At 39.8% G+C, this 19,474-nt stretch overlaps 1 protein-coding gene across 1 annotated transcript in view; it reads left to right on the forward strand.

The window, feature by feature from the left end:
* LOC113521775 (E3 ubiquitin-protein ligase AMFR-like) overlaps positions 1 to 19,474 on the forward strand; it is a 39,837-nt gene that overhangs the window by 10,751 nt on the left and 9,612 nt on the right. Inside the window, exons 2-7 of the mRNA XM_052899800.1 lie at positions 7,024 to 7,281; positions 9,450 to 9,602; positions 10,296 to 10,406; positions 11,904 to 12,082; positions 14,124 to 14,234; positions 15,856 to 16,085. Coding sequence (XP_052755760.1) covers positions 7,024 to 7,281; positions 9,450 to 9,602; positions 10,296 to 10,406; positions 11,904 to 12,082; positions 14,124 to 14,234; positions 15,856 to 16,085 — 1,042 coding nt within the window. The remainder of the gene's footprint in view (positions 1 to 7,023; positions 7,282 to 9,449; positions 9,603 to 10,295; positions 10,407 to 11,903; positions 12,083 to 14,123; positions 14,235 to 15,855; positions 16,086 to 19,474) is intronic.

Consider the following 19,474-nt stretch of genomic DNA (forward strand, 5'->3'; position numbering starts at 1 on the left):
TCGTTCGTCATAAATCCTATCATAATATTCTAAAGGATTTTTTTTTATTATTTAAGTATTTTATGTATATTATGTTATTATAACACTAAATTTGTGTTTCGTTCGGTCCAGAAATTTCGGAAAATATTTCATGGTAGTTTGTCATGTCTATAGGTGACGGTTACCACTTTCCATCAGGTGGGCCGTCAGCTTGTTTGCCATTCTAAGTTGTATAAAAAATGGCATATAAATTGTCAATATTCAAAATCTTTTATAAAAAGATATATTTAATCAGGTTAATTATGTAAAATAATAGGCGTGCTGTGCAACCTTTATAATGTAGTTAGGTTTCATTCTGTTGGAAGTAATAAACGCCAATCAGGGCGCGAAATAATCGTGTCGTATGCGGGCCGACCCTTCTGTACATTCACACGACCTCAAGTCCTTGAGACCACGTAACCGCTGAAGGCCAACGTGGCCAAACGGCAAAGGCGTTACGTGGCGGTCTCACGTGACTTGCATCATATGTGTTGACACGTCATTAAGTTTTTCCGTGCAATTTAGAATGAGAAACGAAATGGCCGTCACCTGACGGAAAGTTTTTTTTTTTTATAAATGGGTGATAATGGAATGGTAACCCACCCGCGCTATCGGTATACACCGGCGAGGCACCAGTGAAGAATGATAGGTGAGGATGTAGTAGGTTAGTTAACCCATCGTGACGAATTCAACAAGAATTGTTCACGATGGTTTCCAGGGGGAACCACGTGGAGGTCGACCTAATAAGGCATATTGCTAGCAATGGGGCTGTCAAACTCCATTGCTAACAATCCTTTTCCCCCTAAAAGTAAACGTGGACGACTTCATGAATATTATAGATTATACTGTGACGCTCATGATATCCTTTATTCGTTGCCATATCTGAGGATTTATTTTTAATGGATGATAATGGACTGGTAACCCCGCTTGCGTTATCGGGATACGCTGACGGGGCACCAGTGAAAGATGATAGGTGAGGATGAAGCAGGTCAGTTCGCCCATCTTGACGAATTAAACAAGAATTGTTTACGATGGTTTCCAGGGGGAACCACGTGGAGGTCGACCTAATAAGGTATATTGCTAGCAATGAGGCTGTCAAACTCCATTGCTAACAATCCTTTTCCCCCTAAAAGTAAACGTGGACGACTTCATGAATATTATAGATTATACTGTGACGCTCGTGATATCCTTTATTCGTTGCCATATCTGAGGATTAGGATGTAATGCCTCTACGAATATATCCAATAATTTCACTACCATATTCCATCCTTCATATCGAAACACAGCCATACATACACGGCTACTGCAGCCAAGCAGCTGTGTGTATAACAAATTAAATAAAAGGACTAATACAGTGCACCGGTAGAACGAGCCTCACAGTATAATCGACGCCCATGTCTATTAGCGATAATGACGACTTTACATAATGTCTGTAATCAGCTTGTTAGCCATTCCAAGTTCCTCTTCATTGGAACTAAAACTGCAAAATTGCAGAAGGCTGATCTTATGATAATCTCGTCCAACTTGTTTTAAATGAAGGCCAATAACTCGTAGGCAATATCACGACTGTTTGGATAGGTCGTATCGTATTGTTTTATAATAACAAAACTATAATTCTAACAGTGACTGACTAACACGCAGTACATAACATACCTACTCTCACTACACAACGTAGATGAGGATTTTTTTTTATTGGATGAAAATGGAATGGTAACCCCGCCTGCGCTCACGGGATACGCTGGCGGAGCACCAGTGAATGGTGAAAAATGAGGATGAAAACAGGCCAGTTAGCCCATCATGATGAATTCGACAAGAATTAAACATGGTGGTTTCCAGAGGCAACCGCGTGGAGGTCAACCTAAGAGGATATATTGCTAGTAATGGGGCTATTAGACCCCATTACTAACAATCCCCCCCTCCCCTCCGTAGGTGAGGATTAAGAAAGTGTATGTTTGAAAAAATATCCTCCAAAGAACCCTAATAAGATGGTAGTGTATGTATGAAATGTATGTATGAAAGTTTAGAATTACTCGTATTAAGCAATATATATTTAAAAAAAAAATATCAGCATTGTGCTGGCCGTTGTGCGAATCAGTAGTCAATAAATACACACCGGGTCACTGACCGTACTAAATTTTTTTAGCTGGAGTTGTAATCGGAACATAATATTATATACTCGTGGCCTCTGATGCTTCTAGTGTTTCTAGGGCGCCTTCGTTATACACGAAAGCCTTTGCTCTAGAGAGAGAGAGAGCTGTAGAGATGAGAGCTCTAAGAAGTATTTGTGATATTACATTAAAAGGTAGAGTGAGAAACAGCGTCATTAGAGAGAAGTGTAGACTGAAAGATGATGTGATGACAAAAAATGAAAAGGGAACGTTGCGTTAGTTTGGCCATTTGGAGAGAATGGATGAAAGAAGAATTACGAAAGAGATTTATCGAGCAAGAATGAATGGAGATGTCGGTAGGGGCCGCACTCGACGAACATATATCGACCAAATAGGCGTATGCTGAAGAATGGCCAAATTAAAAGTACCTGTAAACAGCGAACATGTATGAAAAGATTGATGTATATGGAGGAAGCGAAAGAGGCTTATTTGAATTGAAGCATTTGGCGTTCCATTGTGTCTCTGTCTACCCTAATGGGAGGCAGGCGTGACAGATATATGTAAATGGTAAAATTTCATCACAATCGATTCAGAAGTTTTTAGGTGATGCTATAATACTAGAAAGCCCGATGTTTGCGCAATATTGCTGGGAAAAAATAAATGCGTAAAGCATAAGACCATAAAAAGTGGCACGCCTTAGGAAAGGCTTGATGGTTATACTTCATACAGAAGTAGTAGCTCTTCTAAACAATCTTCAAACTGTTATGTATTTATAAAAAAAGATGTATAATGTTTTAAAATTTAAATAAATTGATGAATATTCTTGAATTTATTGTAAACAATAAAATAGTTGTAATCAGTGTAATTTACCTTACAATTTATTTACCTAGCGATAAGTTCGCCATTTGTTATCGCCGAAGCAATAATATTTACATAGTCAAAATAAACAGAAAGGCTCTACACGAGATCTCACAACTCGCTGGTGAAAGGCTGCCGGCCAGCGGCCACCGGTTACATTAAAATTTAATGTTTTTATTATAAAATAACTGGTCCGGTAAACGTTGTTATGCCTACCGTGTCTGTTTTTGCTTGTTGGGCTAAAACTGTTCTATCTCTCAAGTTAGAACGAATAATACGCATTTACAAAAGGAATTTATAATCGGTTGTTATGTTTTAAAGACTACCGTGAAGGTGAAATGCACTTTAGATAGTGTGTCAAGGAAAAAACACGCTGGATTTTAAGTTATACCTTCAGAAACACAACTCTAATAACCACATCCAAATTGGTGTAGTAGTTTTTGTGTGCTGCCGGTACAAATATAAACACAGACAGATAATAGTTTCAAAACGATGTTGTTTTGGCTTTTATTGCACAAACAAATACAGTAAATATTAATGAGAATTGATACAAAAGGCGGCCTTATCGCTAAGCAATCTCTTCCAGACAACCTTTGGGTAGAGGACATTGAGAAAAAGACAAAGGGTAGGTGGCGCACTATTATATAAATATTATCATATACAAACATATACACATACATTTATAATATATACACAATCAAATACATAACATACACAAACTTAACAGCACACATACAAATATGTCTTATAACTCAGGCAACGTTTAGTTACAATTTTATTATATGCATATCACATTGGCATATTTAAAAACATTTTTAAGGGTTAACCCTTTAAAAAGTGCATATGTTCAGTGGCGTAGCTACTGGAGGGCTTTTTTTTTAATGGGTAATAATGGAATAGTAACCCCACCCGCGCTATTGGTATACACCGGCGGGGCACCAGTGAAGGATGATAGGTGAGGATGAAGCAGGTCAGTAAGCCTATTGTGACGAATTCAATAAGAATTGTTTACGATGGTTTCCAGTTGAATCATGTGGAGGTCGACCTAATAGAGCATATTGCTAGCTATGGGGCCGTCAAACTCCATTGCTAACAATCCCTTTCCCCCCGCTACTGGAGAACTAGACTGGCAGTGCTTCGGGCCCCCCAAGCTCAGGGGGGCCCTCGGAGTTTGTAAAAGTATATGTAATGTAAAGAATACTTAGGGGGGAAAGGGATTGTTAGTAATGGAGACTGAGAATCCCATTACTAGCAATATACCCAACCAGGTCGACCTCCTCGCGGTTCCCCCTGGAAACTATCATGGTTAATTCCTGATGAATTCATCATGATGGGCTAACTGGGCTGTTTTCATTCTCATCTATCACCCTTCACTGGTGCTCCGCCAGCGTATCCCGTTAGCGCAGGCGGGGCTACCGAACCATTTTCACCAATCAAAAAAAAATGTATACAATACAGATAAAAATCTGCACACTTCGTATTATTTTAAATATGTTTTATTTAATGAGCATGCTCCGTTGCTTATTAGCTACGTGTGATACGAACAGTTATGTGTTGGCACGGAGTCGGCGAGCGGCATTTAATTATCACTACTATCGTCAATAGGGAAACAGACGTATTTCCACGCTAAATATAAATATAATCATTGTAAACAATGATGACTGTTACATTTGTTTATTCTATTTGGATTACGTTTTAGATAAAAATATAAGACTGAGCTTGTCTTGGAGTTTACATACAGGTCTAATATGTATATGAGTACAATAGTATTTTTTTGTGATATTTATCAGATTATCACGTTGATATATCTGCCCTTCATAAGCTTTTTGTTTTTACCTAATGGTTAACTGGTAGAGAATGTCATATTGCATTTTTTTTGTATGCGTGAAAATGGCATGGTTACCTCGCCTGCGCTATCGGTATACACTAGCGGGGTACCAGTGAGCGGTGATAGGTGAGGATGAAAAGGCAGGTCAGTTAGCCCATTGTGACAAATTCAATGATAAATTGGTCACGATAGTTTCCAGGGGGAACCTATCGGTTTACACTAGCGGACACTAGTGAAGGACGGCAGATGAGGATGAAGCAGGTCAGTTGGCCAGTCATGATGAATTCGTCAAAAATTAACCTGGTTTCCAGGAAGAACCGCGTGGAGGTCAACCTGTTACGGTAGGGGGAAAGGGATTGTTAGTAATGCGATATTAGTCCCCATTGTTATCAATATATCCTATCAGGTCGACTTCCACGCGGTTCCTCTTGGATACTATCGTGACTAATTTATCTTTGATTTCGTCACTATGGGCTAACTGACCTGCCTTTTCATCCTCACCTATCACCTTTCACTACCTACCCCGTCGGTGTATACCGACAGCGCAGGCGGAGTTACTATTCCATTATCATCCATAAAAGTCTTTATTTACATATACTCGTACACCTAAATATAATAGCGATTGGTCGGGGGGAAAGGGATTGTTAGTAATGGGGTCGAATAGCCCCATTACTAGCAATATATCCTGTCAGGTCGACCTCCACGTGGTTGCCCCTGGAAATCATCGTGAACAATTCTTGTTGAATTCGTCACGGTCGGCTAACTGACCCGCTTCATCCTCACCTATCATCTCTCACTGGTGCCCGCCGGTGTATTCCGATAGCGCGGGTGGGGTTACCATTCCATTATCACCCATTAAAAAAAAACAAAATAGCGATTGTTCATTTGCCTTGTGTAATACTTTCCAATTAAATTATTTACACCTTGAATGTAGCCGAGGAGGTCGTCGGCTGCGGACTCGAAGCGATATAAGTATTTATTAATATCTATAATTCGATTGCGTGACCTCCGTTTATTAATGGACAAGCATATTTTCAATGCAGCTGTATTTTTAGAGGTTTTTTTTTTAATTTAAATCGGTATTACATATATCCTTATGTCGTCGTATTATAACATCATCGCGCATTCTACAAGTGTCATAGCTGTTTACTTTTTTTTTTTATACAACTTAGAATGGCAAACAATCTGACGGCCCACCTGATGGAAAGTGGTAACCGTCGCCTATAGACATGAGCAGTAGCATGCATATAACAGAGTATACTGTTTCGCCCATGATATCACCCATGCGTTGCCATTCCTGACGACTCAGGTGTTATTCCTCTATACTCTGTAATTTCACGCCATATCCCACCCTTCAAACCGAAACACAGTCATGCAAACAACTGCTTTACGGTTGAAACACGAATGGGTTAGAGGTACCCAAGCATTCGACTTTTGTACAAAGTCTCCCTGTGGTACTTCTAAGGTTTGACAATGGTAATACATGAAGTGTTAGATAGTTGATTATTCTGAATGCCTCCGCAGAGGCTGAATGGTCACGCACAGTACAGTTTCAGAGGAATTTCCTCCCGCCAACTGTCAGGCTGCGGAATTAGCTTCCTTTCGAAAATTTTCCCTAGCAATTACAGTATGGCTTGGTTTAAAAAGGTCTCAATAAGGTTTTTTACGGATCTATTTTTTTTGTATGCGTGAAAATGGCATGGTTACCCCGCCTGCGCTATCGGTATACACTAGCGGGGTACCAGTGAGCGGTGATAAGTGAGGATGAAAAGGCACGTCAGTTAGCCCATTGTGAGAAATTCAATGATAAATTGGTGACGATAGTTTCCAGGGGGAACCGCGTGGAGGTCGACCTGATAGGGTATATTGATAGTAATGGGGACTAAACTCCCCATTACTAACAATCCCTCAAGGTTTTTTACGGGTCGATCTTGTGTTGTAAGCTTCCTTGGCCTATAGTAATCGTCTATCATAACTTGGAGCGTATACTTGCTTGATATCGCTATAGTATATAAAATATCTATGATGCTAAGGTGTGATATATTCTATTTAAAAGTTACCTACATTGTAGCAAATTTTTTTTTTATTTATACATATAACAAGTATGAAGTCCATTCCACGAGAATGATGTCGACCTGATGGGGTACATTGCTAGCAATTGGGCTGTTTATTAAAAATCCCTCTCCCCCTCGTGGGGTGGTTGTGTTGCAGACGGTGATAAACACAGCGTACTGCTGCCTGGCGGTGCTCGGGCTGGTGATCCAGCGCGCGGTGTTCGGGCGGCTGCGCGTGGCGGAGGCGCAGCGCGTCAAGGACAAGTTCTGGAACTACGTGTTCTACAAGTTCATCTTCGTGTTCGGCGTCATCAACGTGCAGTATATGGACGAGGTGCTGCTCTGGTGCGCCTGGTTCAGCGTGCTCGGCTTCCTGCAGTTGCTCGGACAGCTCTGCAAGGACCGCTTCGACTATGTGAGTATACAATGAACTGGTTTTTCCATTTAATGCGTGATAATGGAAAGGTAACCCCACCCGCGCTATTGATATACACCGGCGGGGCACCAGTGATGGATGATAAGTGAGGATGAAACAGATCAGTTAGGCCATCGTGACGAATTCAATAAGAATTGTTCACGATGTTTTCCAGGGGGAACCACGTGGAGGTCGACCTAATAGGGCATATTGCTAGCAATGGGGTTGTCAAACTCCATTGCTAACAATCCCTTTCCCCCCAAATCCAATGAACTAGTTATAGGCCACCTTAGTACGCAGGAGTAGCAACGTGTGACGGATACTATGGGCATCATAGCGTATTCTGTGATACCCATGGTGCTCTAGGTTATTTTGTTTTATTGTGCTTATTCTATTTTGTCTTATACTCATTTTAAATATTACTAACAAAATGGTTTGTTTTTATACAACTTAGAATGGCAAACAAGCTGACGGCCCACCTGATGGAAAGTTATAACCGTTGCCTATAGACATGAGCCGTACCATGGACATAACAGAGTATACTGTTTATCCATAATACCCCCCATGCGTTGCCATTCCTGAGAGCTCAGGTGTTACTCCTCTGTATCCAGTAAATTCACGCCATATCCCACCGTTCAAACCGAAACACAGCCATGCAAACACAACTGCTTCACGGTAGAAACACGAATGGGACAGAGGTGCCCAAGCAATCGACTTTTGTACAAAATAAATTTTGTAATTATATTCAAATTCTAATATGTCGTACGCAGTCGATTTCAGTTAATAATCTCATTATGACACCTATTGTCATATCGTTTAGTGTGTATTATTTAATTGACAAATTAATAATTTATTTATTTATTTATTCGTAGGAAAACCAGGGCTACACTAGAGCAAAAAGATTTTTTTTTTATACAATTTAGAATGGCAAACAAGCTGACGGCCCACCTGATGGAAAGTGGTAACCGTCGCCTATAGACATGAGCAGTACCGTGGACACAACAGAGTATACTGTTTCGCCCATGATACCCCCCATGTGTTGCCATTCCTGAAGACTCGGGTGTTATTTTTCTCTACCCTGTAAATTCACGCCATATCCAACCGTTCAAACCGAAACACAGTCATGCAAACACAACTGCTTCACGGTTGAAACACGAATGGGATACAAGGCGCTGTACACAAAGCAACAAAAATAGGAGTTAACAAAAAAAATATATAAGAACAAACGAAAGAGGAACGAAAACGAAAAAGAATAAAAAATAAAATAATGATTTAAAATTATTATTAATATTGATTTATTATTCACGGATTGTAGTAAACAGAAGGAAACCTGTTAGCTAATGACCTAGTGTCACGTTGATAGAAACGCTAACGATCGCGTTAGTGGGTTAGTACTCGTATCGTTGGTAGGTGCCTATGTACGCCACTCGCATGCTATTTATATGTTATCGTATTTTATATTTATATGTTAACGTATTAACGTGTCATTCAATTAAAATAACATTTTCTAAGAATTCTTAATTTAATACTAAATTAACAGCTACAATTATATTGTTTATATGTACTTACCTAAATAGATAGAAAGGGGCGGGAGGTTCTTAGTAATGGGGTCTAACTGACCCATTGCCAGCGATAGACCCTATCAGGTCGACCTCCACGTGGTTCCCCCTGGAAACCATTTTGTTGTCATTCCATTTTCACCCATCAAAAAAAAAAACAATATGTATATTGTATTTTTACACAACTTTATATGTTCAGAAAATAACTGATTAAATAATTGAAGATTGTGTCCCACAAAAATTGACTTTAATTGCGACAAAACTTGTTATTTTGATCTAAAAACTAAGTTACTTATGCGATTTGTATAAAATTTATTCAGGATTAATCTCTTAATATATCCATTCAGACAAAAAAGGAATTTCCCAAATCGGTTTAGAAATGACGGAGTTATGAGGTAATATATAAAAAAAAATACAACCGAATTTGAGGACCTTTTGTTTGAGGTTGATTGAAAATATACCAAACATAACACATACTTGTATGCTAATTGCCATAGTATAATTGCAAATGATTTGACTTCATCCTCAACTATCATCAGATCAGAAAATAGCACTATCACAATTTCCATTCCAATTTCAAAACAATGTTTGTATTGCGCGGGGCGGCAGCTGTCGTCGTCGCCGCACGCGGAGCGGTGGGCGCACGCGCGGCTGCTGGCGCTGGTGGCGGGCGTGCAGGCGGCCAGCGTGGCGCTGCTGGCCGCCGCCGCCGCCTGGGGGCTGCCCGCCGGCTGCGACACCTTCGTCTTCATGGCCGCGGAGGTACCTGCACACGCACACGCACACGCACTCGCTCACACACACATGCGCGCGGACACACACACACACACACACACACACACACACACACACACACACGCGCGCGCACTTGCGCACACAAGCACACACACGCAAACACGCGCGCGCACACGCGCACACAAGCACACACGCACATGACCACGCATTACACACACTCGCACGCACGCGCACAGGCACGCACATGCACACGCACGCACGCACACTCACGCACGCGCACACGCACGCACATGCACACGCACGCACGCACACTCACGCACGCAAACTAACATACACATGCAGTTAAAACTATTTTTTTTTTCTGCCTTGATCATTCCCTTGTTATCTTGAAGACCAAGAGTCCGTTTTAGGCATGGGAGACTCAATTTTTTTGTCGTTTATCAGCTAACATTTCTTTCTTAAAAATGTTTAGTTTCGCTGGTAAATTCCTGTGTTTATTATTCTTTCACGTAAATGCTACTGAACGGTTTTGAATATAATTTAGTGGGTGGATAGAGTATATCGTAACTTTGGAAATAGGATGGTTTGTTTGTCTTGTCCACGCGAGCGAGGCTGCGGCATACAGCTAGTATTCAGTTAAAAGGATGCTAAAGAGTTCCATTGTGTCCCCGTGTATACACTGAAGTGTAGTTGTTAATGTTGTTGGTGTGTGGTGTACAGTGCGTGCTGGTGCTGGTGTCCGCGCTGCACGTGGTGGCGCGCTACGTGCTGCACGTGCACGAGGCGGACGCGGCCGGCCCGCTCGCCTACTACACGCACCTCGGCTTCGAGGTGAGTACCGTGCTTACACCCACCATATGCTGGCCCATGCCAGCGGTACACGACTATGGCACTTATACCACGAACAATGGCAGCAATAGTCTGGGGGAGTTTATCACTAAATGAGAATACAAATTTTTTTTTAATCAATGATAATGGAACGGTTACCTCGCCTGTGTTGTATAAGCTGGCGAGGCACCAGTGAGAGATGATAAGTGAGACTGAATAGCTGGTTATTTAGCCCATCGTGATGAATAGACCTGGAATTCAGCATGATGGTTACCAGCGGGGACCACGTGGAGGTCGACCTGATAGGGCTTGCTAACAATAAGCCCATTAGTCCATATTACTAACAATCCCCCTACTTAACAGGTTTAGGACACGTGGTTAAGCGGTCCTGTTTTACCTGTGTCTTTGGTGCTTATTTGCAGGATAACTTAATCAGTAAAACTGTCGGGTTTTAAGTTTAAATTAGCGCTCTGGTGTGTAAGCTATAATTATTTTGTGCAACTTAGAATGGCAAACAAGCTTGTTTGACATTCATGGTCGATAAATATATCCCTGTTACAAGAATAATGTCACAGATTAGTATGTTAGTGCTTACTTTATAAAATTAGCTTCTTCTTATGCAACTTAGATTGGCAAACAAGCTGACGGCCCACCTGATGGAAAGTGATAACCATCGCCTATACACATGAACAGTACCAAGTACACCCTCCGTGGGTTGCTATTCCTGAGGACTCGGAGTTATTCCTCTGTACCCTGTAAATTCACTGCCATATCCCACCCTTCAAACTGAAACACAGCCATACAAACACAACTGCTTCACGGTAGAAACACGAAGGTACTCAAACGACTTTAGTACAAAGTGTCCCTCTGGTAAAATAAATAATACCTCATGTTATACCGAATCAAACAAAATTTTGGGAGCGCAATCCAGAATACCCAGATCCGAGACAATTTAGTAAAGTTTTTTTCTGAAATTCCTCAGGAATGGCAATGCATGGGGGGTATCATGGGCGAAACAGTATATTCTGTTGTATCCATGGTACTGCTCATGTCTATAGGCGACGGTTACCACTTTCCATCAGGTGGGCCGTCAGCTTGTTTGCCATTCTAAGTTGTATAAAAAAAAATGTTTTATAATCTAACATTTATGTAACATTTATAACATTTTTTTTTTTATTAATAAATTTATAACATTTTTTTATTAAAAATAATAAAATAATTATAACATTATGACAGCAAAAGCCAAATCAATGTTATAAACCTAGTGTGCTAACATATGTATATAAATTTATAATAAAGTTATTTAACCCGACTCCAGATATTTCTGAGTCGTTTCCATCAACATGAGACTCAATGTATGCACAGCGTCGTACCTAGACATAGATGCGTACACTGAGATGATAAATGTATTAACATCTCCCAACTGATTGTAGTGCAGTTGTAGTAGTGGAGGCATTCGTGTGTGCTAATGTTGATGTGTGCGTGTGTGCGTGCGTGCAGTCGGTGCTGCTGGTGGTGGAGCTGATGGACGTGGTGCACATGGTGGTGTACAGCAACATGCTGGTGTCGATGGCGTCGCTGGTGCTGCTGATGCAGCTTCGCCACCTGCTGCACGAGCTGCAGGCGCGCCTGCGCCGCCACCGCACCTACACCACGCTCGCGCACCACATGAGCCGCAAGTCAGTACCACGCCACCGCCGTATCTGTTGCCGGTAACCCGCCAACGTAGACAGACAATGCAGGCCGAGTCAATATTTCATTGTCGTACATAAAAAAAATCTAAGACTAATTCTTTTCTCCTATATTCTTCACGACTCTAGAACCCGCTTCCTGATGCCATTAAGAGAATACCGACTAAACTGTCTTTAAAAAAAAACGTTCATACTCACTTTTTTACTTTATCCGAGCAGTAAATACTTTATATTATTCTCAATTTCGTGTATAATATAGTATATGTCATATATGTGTAAGTATATTTGTTATTTATATATATTTATTCGTGTATATATGTAATTTTAGTATGTATGTATATCAATAATTACTAGTAACGCATTCCAGTATTCTGACACTTCCCTATAGTTGACTGAGAAAGAATGCTTTTAGCATTAAGTCCGCCGTGTACACATATTTGTACTAATGAATAAATAAAAATAAATAAATGGAAAGGTATGGTTACTGAGAGGAATCAATCATAGGAACAATTGCTATTGCCAAGCGTGACAACTAAAGGCCTATGTTCAGCAGTGGACAATTAACAGCTGGTAGGATATGATGACACTGACAGCCGTGTCGTTCCCGGCATAGAATAGGCCACCCCATCCTTTCCCGTGCGTATCGTAAGAGGCGACTGAGGGAGGACGAGGGATGGGCAGCAGCGTCCCTCTTAAAACATCTCCAAAGCCTAATTGCAGTTGCCAATCCGCCTGCCAAGCGTGGCAACTACTGGCAAAACCCCCTAGGGGGAGGCTTAGGTTCAGCAGTGGACAGTTAAAGGCTGATATGATGATGGTGATGATATAATGAAGCGAAAAGTTTTACAGTCAGTAAAAATAGTAAGTGTTTAACAATAAACCAAAGTGATTACAGGTTTACGTATAACAATTAGTGATCGATTTTGTTTTGTTTTTGTTTACGTCGCAAATAGCTGCAAATGTAAACAGTCGTAAATAGTCGTAAACAGTCGTAAATAAACGATTATCTCTTATATATTTTTTTTTGTGACTAAGATTAACTTGAATTGGGAGTACGTTGTGCCATTAGCAACATTGTTGACGGCGCCTAATTCGTTTTTAATTGGGATCATACTTACCTATAATTAGTAAGTGATAAATATGCAATTGTATGCAAACAGTGATGCAACAAATAATTCGATGCAAATGTTTGTTTATACCTTTTTTTTTTTTATTATTAAATAAATATTTATTTACAAGAAACATGATAAGTTTTATAGATGTTAACAGTAGGTGTGTGTTCACATATTTCGCCATAATTATGTATGTAAAATTTAAAAAGTAAAAATATAAATGTTAATTGAGTTAATTATTAAAACAATTAGTAGTGATATGGAAAATATACAAATAATAATATATTAATATATTATAAATACACATATGTGTATTTATTTAAATGATAACTATGTATAAAGTATTCTGAATTTATGGACACATGTACATGCACTTACATTACTTGCATACACTCACTCTAACTTGCCTGCCTCGCTTTACAATTATAATATTCCATTATTAGCTGTATTTATAACAGACTTAGTATGTAAGTTGTTTTTAAGAGCTGTGAATTTTTGTATTATATAAAATAAAAAAAAAGTAGAGTACTTTTTACCCCGGTCATAGTAGTGCATATTCTGAGGGCCTACCATGAAATGTTTTCCGAAATTTCGGAGCCAAACGAAACAGAAATTTGATGTTAAAATTTACATAATACATGCCGTTTGGAAATATTAAAAATGTAAAAGTATTGTTCCTTTGGACTTTTATGATAGGATGTATGACGAACGAAATGTTAAACTCCGTTTATTGGTCCGATTTTGGTATAAACAAAATACGAAATTGAGTCCGAAATTTCGGAATTTTATTTCATGGTAGACCCGCTGATCATACGGACGAAGGCGACAATAAAATATATGTATTACTTGCACGGTGCAGGCGCACATTTATTGATTTAATTGTTCAAGATTAATACGATTAATATTCACCGTTGCAGTTACCCAATGGCGAGTAAGGAAGAAGTGGAGAAGAACCAGGACAACTGCGCCATCTGCTGGGAGCCCATGAAGGAGGCCAGGAAGCTGCCGTGTGCACATTTGTTCCACAAGTAATTGTTTTGTTTTGTTTTGTAAATCTATAAAACTTTTAAGATGGTGGAACTAGATAATTTTAAATATTTTAGGAACTAGCATCGACTAAAGGGAGGCTTTTTTTTTATACAACTTAGAATGGCAAACAAGCTGACGGTCCACCTGATGGAAAGTGGTAACCGTCGCCTATAGACATGAGCAGTACCGTGGACATAACAGAGTATACTGTTTCGGCCATGACACCCCCCATTTGTTGCCATTCCTGAGGATTCGGGTGTTATTCCTCTGTACCCTGTAAATTCACTGCCATATCTCACCCTTCAAACCGAAACACAGCCATGCAAACACAACTGCTTCACGGTAGAAACACGAATAGTCTGTTTTCAATATATTATAATTATTATCTTTCTAACATAATAAAATAAAGATTGTGTCTGTTACGTATTTTCTTGGGGGTTGTAGTGGGGGATCACTTGGATTTCAATTTAATATTTAAAAACGAGTACTTAATGTGAATACTTTATTTTTTAAGAATGACTCAACACAAAAGCAAAGCGTGAGACGATCGATATCATAAACAAACGTCAAAAATGACAATACAGAGACTGTTTGCGAAACGCACGAACGTTCGTAAACGATCCTTTCTAAACAGATTATAATTTACGACAGTGTTCAATAAAAAAAAAAAAAATAGACCTCAATTGTGACAAAACTTGTTATTTTGATTTATAAACCACTAAACCTATTTGGACAAAATCCATGGAACGAATCTGTAAGCATATCCTTTCAGATAAATTTTCCGAATCGGTTTCGAACTGACGAAGTTATGGAGTAACAAACAAAGAAAATACAACCGACGATGTTTGTACATCGAAAATGTTTGAAAAAAATTAATAGGGCTCTTAATCAGACTAATAGAAACCTAAACAATAATTATTAGAAACCTTGCGTGTTATTGTTAACAATGGAGTTAGACAGCCCCATTGCTAGCAATATGCCCTATCAGGTCGACCTCCACGTGGTTCCCCCTGGAAACCATCGTGAACAATTCTTGTTGAATTCGTCACGATGGGCTAACTGACTTGCTTCATCCTCACCTATCATCCTTCACTGGTGCCCCGCCGGTGTGTACCGATGGCGCGGGTGGGGCTACCATTCCATTATCATCCATTTAAAAGATCTGTAATTCTTGTTGGATGACAGATTTACGCGTCTTCCGAACCACGATGGTAGTAATAATTCTTTTTAAACTCTTTAAGTGTTACTGCCGCATATAGATCTTGGAACAATCAATAGAGAGATCTGAGGGCTTACCATGAAATGTTTTCCGAAATTTCGGGTTCAAACGAAACACAAATTTAATATTAAAACTACATGATATGTACCGTTTAAAAATATTAAAAATACTAAAATATCGTTCCTTTGGACTTTTATATTAAGATTTATGACGAACGAAATGTCAAACTCCATTAACTACGTTAATTTCGTTGTGAACAAAAACACGAAATTGAGACCGAAAATTCAGGATTTAATTTCATGGTAGGCCCTCTGTATCCGTCGACGGCTGCGACTGCGTCGATGTAAGGCCTGTTGGAGGGCTATCGTTATTTGAATATGCAACATGGTCTGTTGGGGCAGCTCGTGCCTGTGCCAGTGGGTGCAGCAGGACGCGTCGTGCCCCACGTGCCGGCGCGCGCTGGCGGCCGCGCCGCCGTCGCCGCCGCCGCCGCCGCCGCCGCCGCCCTCGCCCCCCGCCCCGCACCAGCACCCGCGCCCCGCCGCCGCCCTCGCGCCGCACGTGCCGCCCCACCACCCGCCGCCCGCCGACCGACCGCAGCGTCACCCCAACCACCTCTTCCACTTCGATGGTCAGTATTGTATGTACTTATTTAGTTAATAGACGCGCTGCAACACATTTGAAGCCTATATTCGGCAGTGGACAGATAATGGCTGACATGATGATGAGTTACTTATTGGTTTTTTTATTGTTTTACACAAATCGAGGGTCAAAATTATTTTACAAAAGTTGCCATTTTTTTTTTGTACCACAAAGGTGGCAAACAAGTGTACAGTCCGTCTGATAGTAAATGGTCAATGTAGCCTACGGACGCCTGCAACACTAGGCGTATCACGTGCGCATTGAGCTAATTCATTGCGTCCTAACCGTGTTGGCAAATAGGCTTGATTCTTTCCGTATGAACCATTGTATTGCGTTGCATGTCGAATGAATTCAGCTATAAGTGTGATTATAATAAATTTGTAAAATAGAAAAAGTATGGATGGCTAGTAACCTTAAATGCTTACCGAGACGACTAGAGCATTACTGATAAAAATGGACCTGAGTTGTCTAAAATGAATAAATAAAAAAAAAATATTTCTTTTAACAAAATTGATATCCCTCTTAAGGAGAGGAGGTGGCAAACTAGCCCCCAACAGAGCCGCAGTTGACCGGGGTTCAGGGCCCCAAGGAGATAATTATTTTTAATTAAGACTTGTCTATGAGAGTACATACATACCCCACACCTGACACCATGTTATAAATGTTATTGAAACGACGATCGTATGACAAGTGATTTATTAAACTACCATCACCTAATATATATACAATTTTATGTGAATATACCCATAACAATATGTATTTACAGACGCCACATATCATATTTACAAAAAATGCCCTAGATTGTATTAATATTGAAATATGACGTTATGTTTTTCACGAATTATTTCGAGTATCGTACTGTAATATGGTTATAAAACAGTTCAGTTATACAAGTCATACCAGAGGGAGACTGCACAAAAGTCGTTTGCTTGGACACCTCTGTCTTATTCGTGTTTCTACCGTGAAGCAGTTGTGTTTGCATGGCTGTGTTTCGGTTTGAAGGGTGGGATATGACGTGAATTTACTGGGTACAGAGGAATAACATCTGAGTCCTCAGGAATGGCAGCGCATGGGGGGTATTATGGGCGAAACAGTATACTCTGTTATGTCCATGGTACTGCTCATGTCTATAGGCGACGGTTACCACTTTCCATCAAGTGGGCCGTCAGCTTGTTTGCCATTCTAAGTTGTATAAAAATACAATTTTCTGTTTATATAACTCCAAAGTCGTGTAAATATCTGAATTCTATTGATGTGACAAAGGTCGTAGTAAAAGATATCATATCTCGTTCTGAATAGAAGTGCTGAATTTGTTTTACTTTGTAAATAACGTGTTGTGGAGTTTTGTGGACAAATACAAACTTACTTTATTAATTTATATGCTACTAGCGACCCGCCCCGGCTTCGCACGGGTGCAGTGTAAAAACAATGCTGTGTCAATATGGAGTGATCAATAATGTTACTATTGTATCCGTTTAAGCTTAAACTGCACATATTTTTTATAATTTTTTAGATCATTGAAATGATTATAGAAAGCTACTTGTATAATATAGAATACCGTCGCTGACTTTTTATTTATATATTTTTTATTACACTTTTTTTTTATACCACTGAGGTGGCAAACAAGCATACGGCCGACCTGATGGTAAGCGGTTACCGTAGCCTATGAACGCCTTCAATACCAGAGGTATTACGCGCGCGTTGCCGACCCCGAAGAAACCTCTTTACCCCCCTTTTGAAGAACCCCATCTCTTGAACAAAAGATACAGCGATTAGTGTAACAACTTGTTAGCAAGGGTGGACTTATATCTAAAAAAGATCTCTTCCAGTCAACCCAATGCAGTTAGAGAGAAAATATTTTTTTATAGTCCTAATAAAGAGGGACAATTCCATCGTACATGTTATATTTCAGCATTTTAATTAAAAGCTCTCAGTCTACTTGATTTCTTCAACATCTTGAATTATTTATTTATATATTTAAACTTCAATACACAATTATAAATAATAAAAGTAAATGTACAAAGGGCGGATTTGACACCTAATAGCGTTTTTTTTTATACAACTTAGAATGGCAAACAAGCTGACGGCCCACCTGATGGAAAGTGGTAACCGTCGCCTATACACATGAGCAGTACCATGGACATAACAGAGTTTACTGTTTCGCCCATGATACCCCCCATGCGTTGCCACTCCTGAAGACTCAGGTGTTATTCCTCTGTTATTCTCTACCAGTTAATCATGAGGCGAGCAGAAAATTAAGTAGGCGATGCATTTAATACTAAAATATGTACAAATATTGTTACTACATATTTATTGACATATTTAAATAAATTAAAATAAAACAATATTAAAATATACGTTATAAACTTTCCTCTTGAATCACTCTATTTTCGAAAACCGCATTAAAATCCGTCGCGCAATTTAAAAGATGTTAGCGTACAGACGGCGGGAAGCGACTTTGTTTTTTTTTTTTTTTTGATGGGTGAAAATGGTATGGTACCCGGCCTACGCTAACGGGATACGCTGGCGGAGCACCAGTGAAGGGTGATAGATGAGAATGAAAACAGGCCAGTTAGCCCATCATGATGAATTCATCAGGAATTAACCACGACGGTTTCCAGGGGGAACCGCGAGGAGGTCGACCTGGTTGGGTATATTGCTAGCAATGGGATTCTCAGTCGCCATTACTAACAATCCCTTTCCCCCCAGCGACTTTGTTTTATACTATGTAGCGATACAAATAACAAACGAGCTAACGACTTAACCGCTGATAACGGACTTTGTAACAAAGTCAGTGATAATTGGCGTTAATGTTTATTACGCACATGATTATTAATTACAATTGAATATGTAGGTATATCGACATTTTTAACGTAACCGCACGTTCAGGAGCAAGTCATGCCTACCAGTCCGGTATGAATGTTTTAGAGAGATCGACGGCCGTGTTGTAAGGGTTATTGATCTTCCTGGAATGTGGATGAACACAACAATGACTGGTAGATCTGTTATTTCATTACCTACTGTAATTGATTGTATTTTTTTTTATATATAACTTAGAATGGCAAACAAGCTGACAGCCCACCTGATGGAAAATGGTAACCGTCGCCTATACACATGAGCAGTACCATGGACATAACAGAGTATACTGTTTCGCCCATGATACCCCCCATGCGTTGCCATTCCTGAGGACTCAGGTGTTATTCCTAATAAAAAAATATATATATGGATGATAGGTTATTAACGGCGATGGTAGAAGAGAAGAGCGGCGGCAATAAAAAAAAATAATAATAGAAATAATAAATAATATATTTTAATTAAGACGTGAACAATACAATATGTCAATCAAGTAATAAAATAAAAAAAGGTATCAAAAAACAC

This window comes from Galleria mellonella, unplaced genomic scaffold, assembly GCF_026898425.1.
Source record: "Galleria mellonella isolate WM207_F2 unplaced genomic scaffold, CSIRO_AGI_GalMel_v1 utg63, whole genome shotgun sequence".
Taxonomy (NCBI): Eukaryota; Metazoa; Arthropoda; class Insecta; order Lepidoptera; family Pyralidae; genus Galleria; species Galleria mellonella.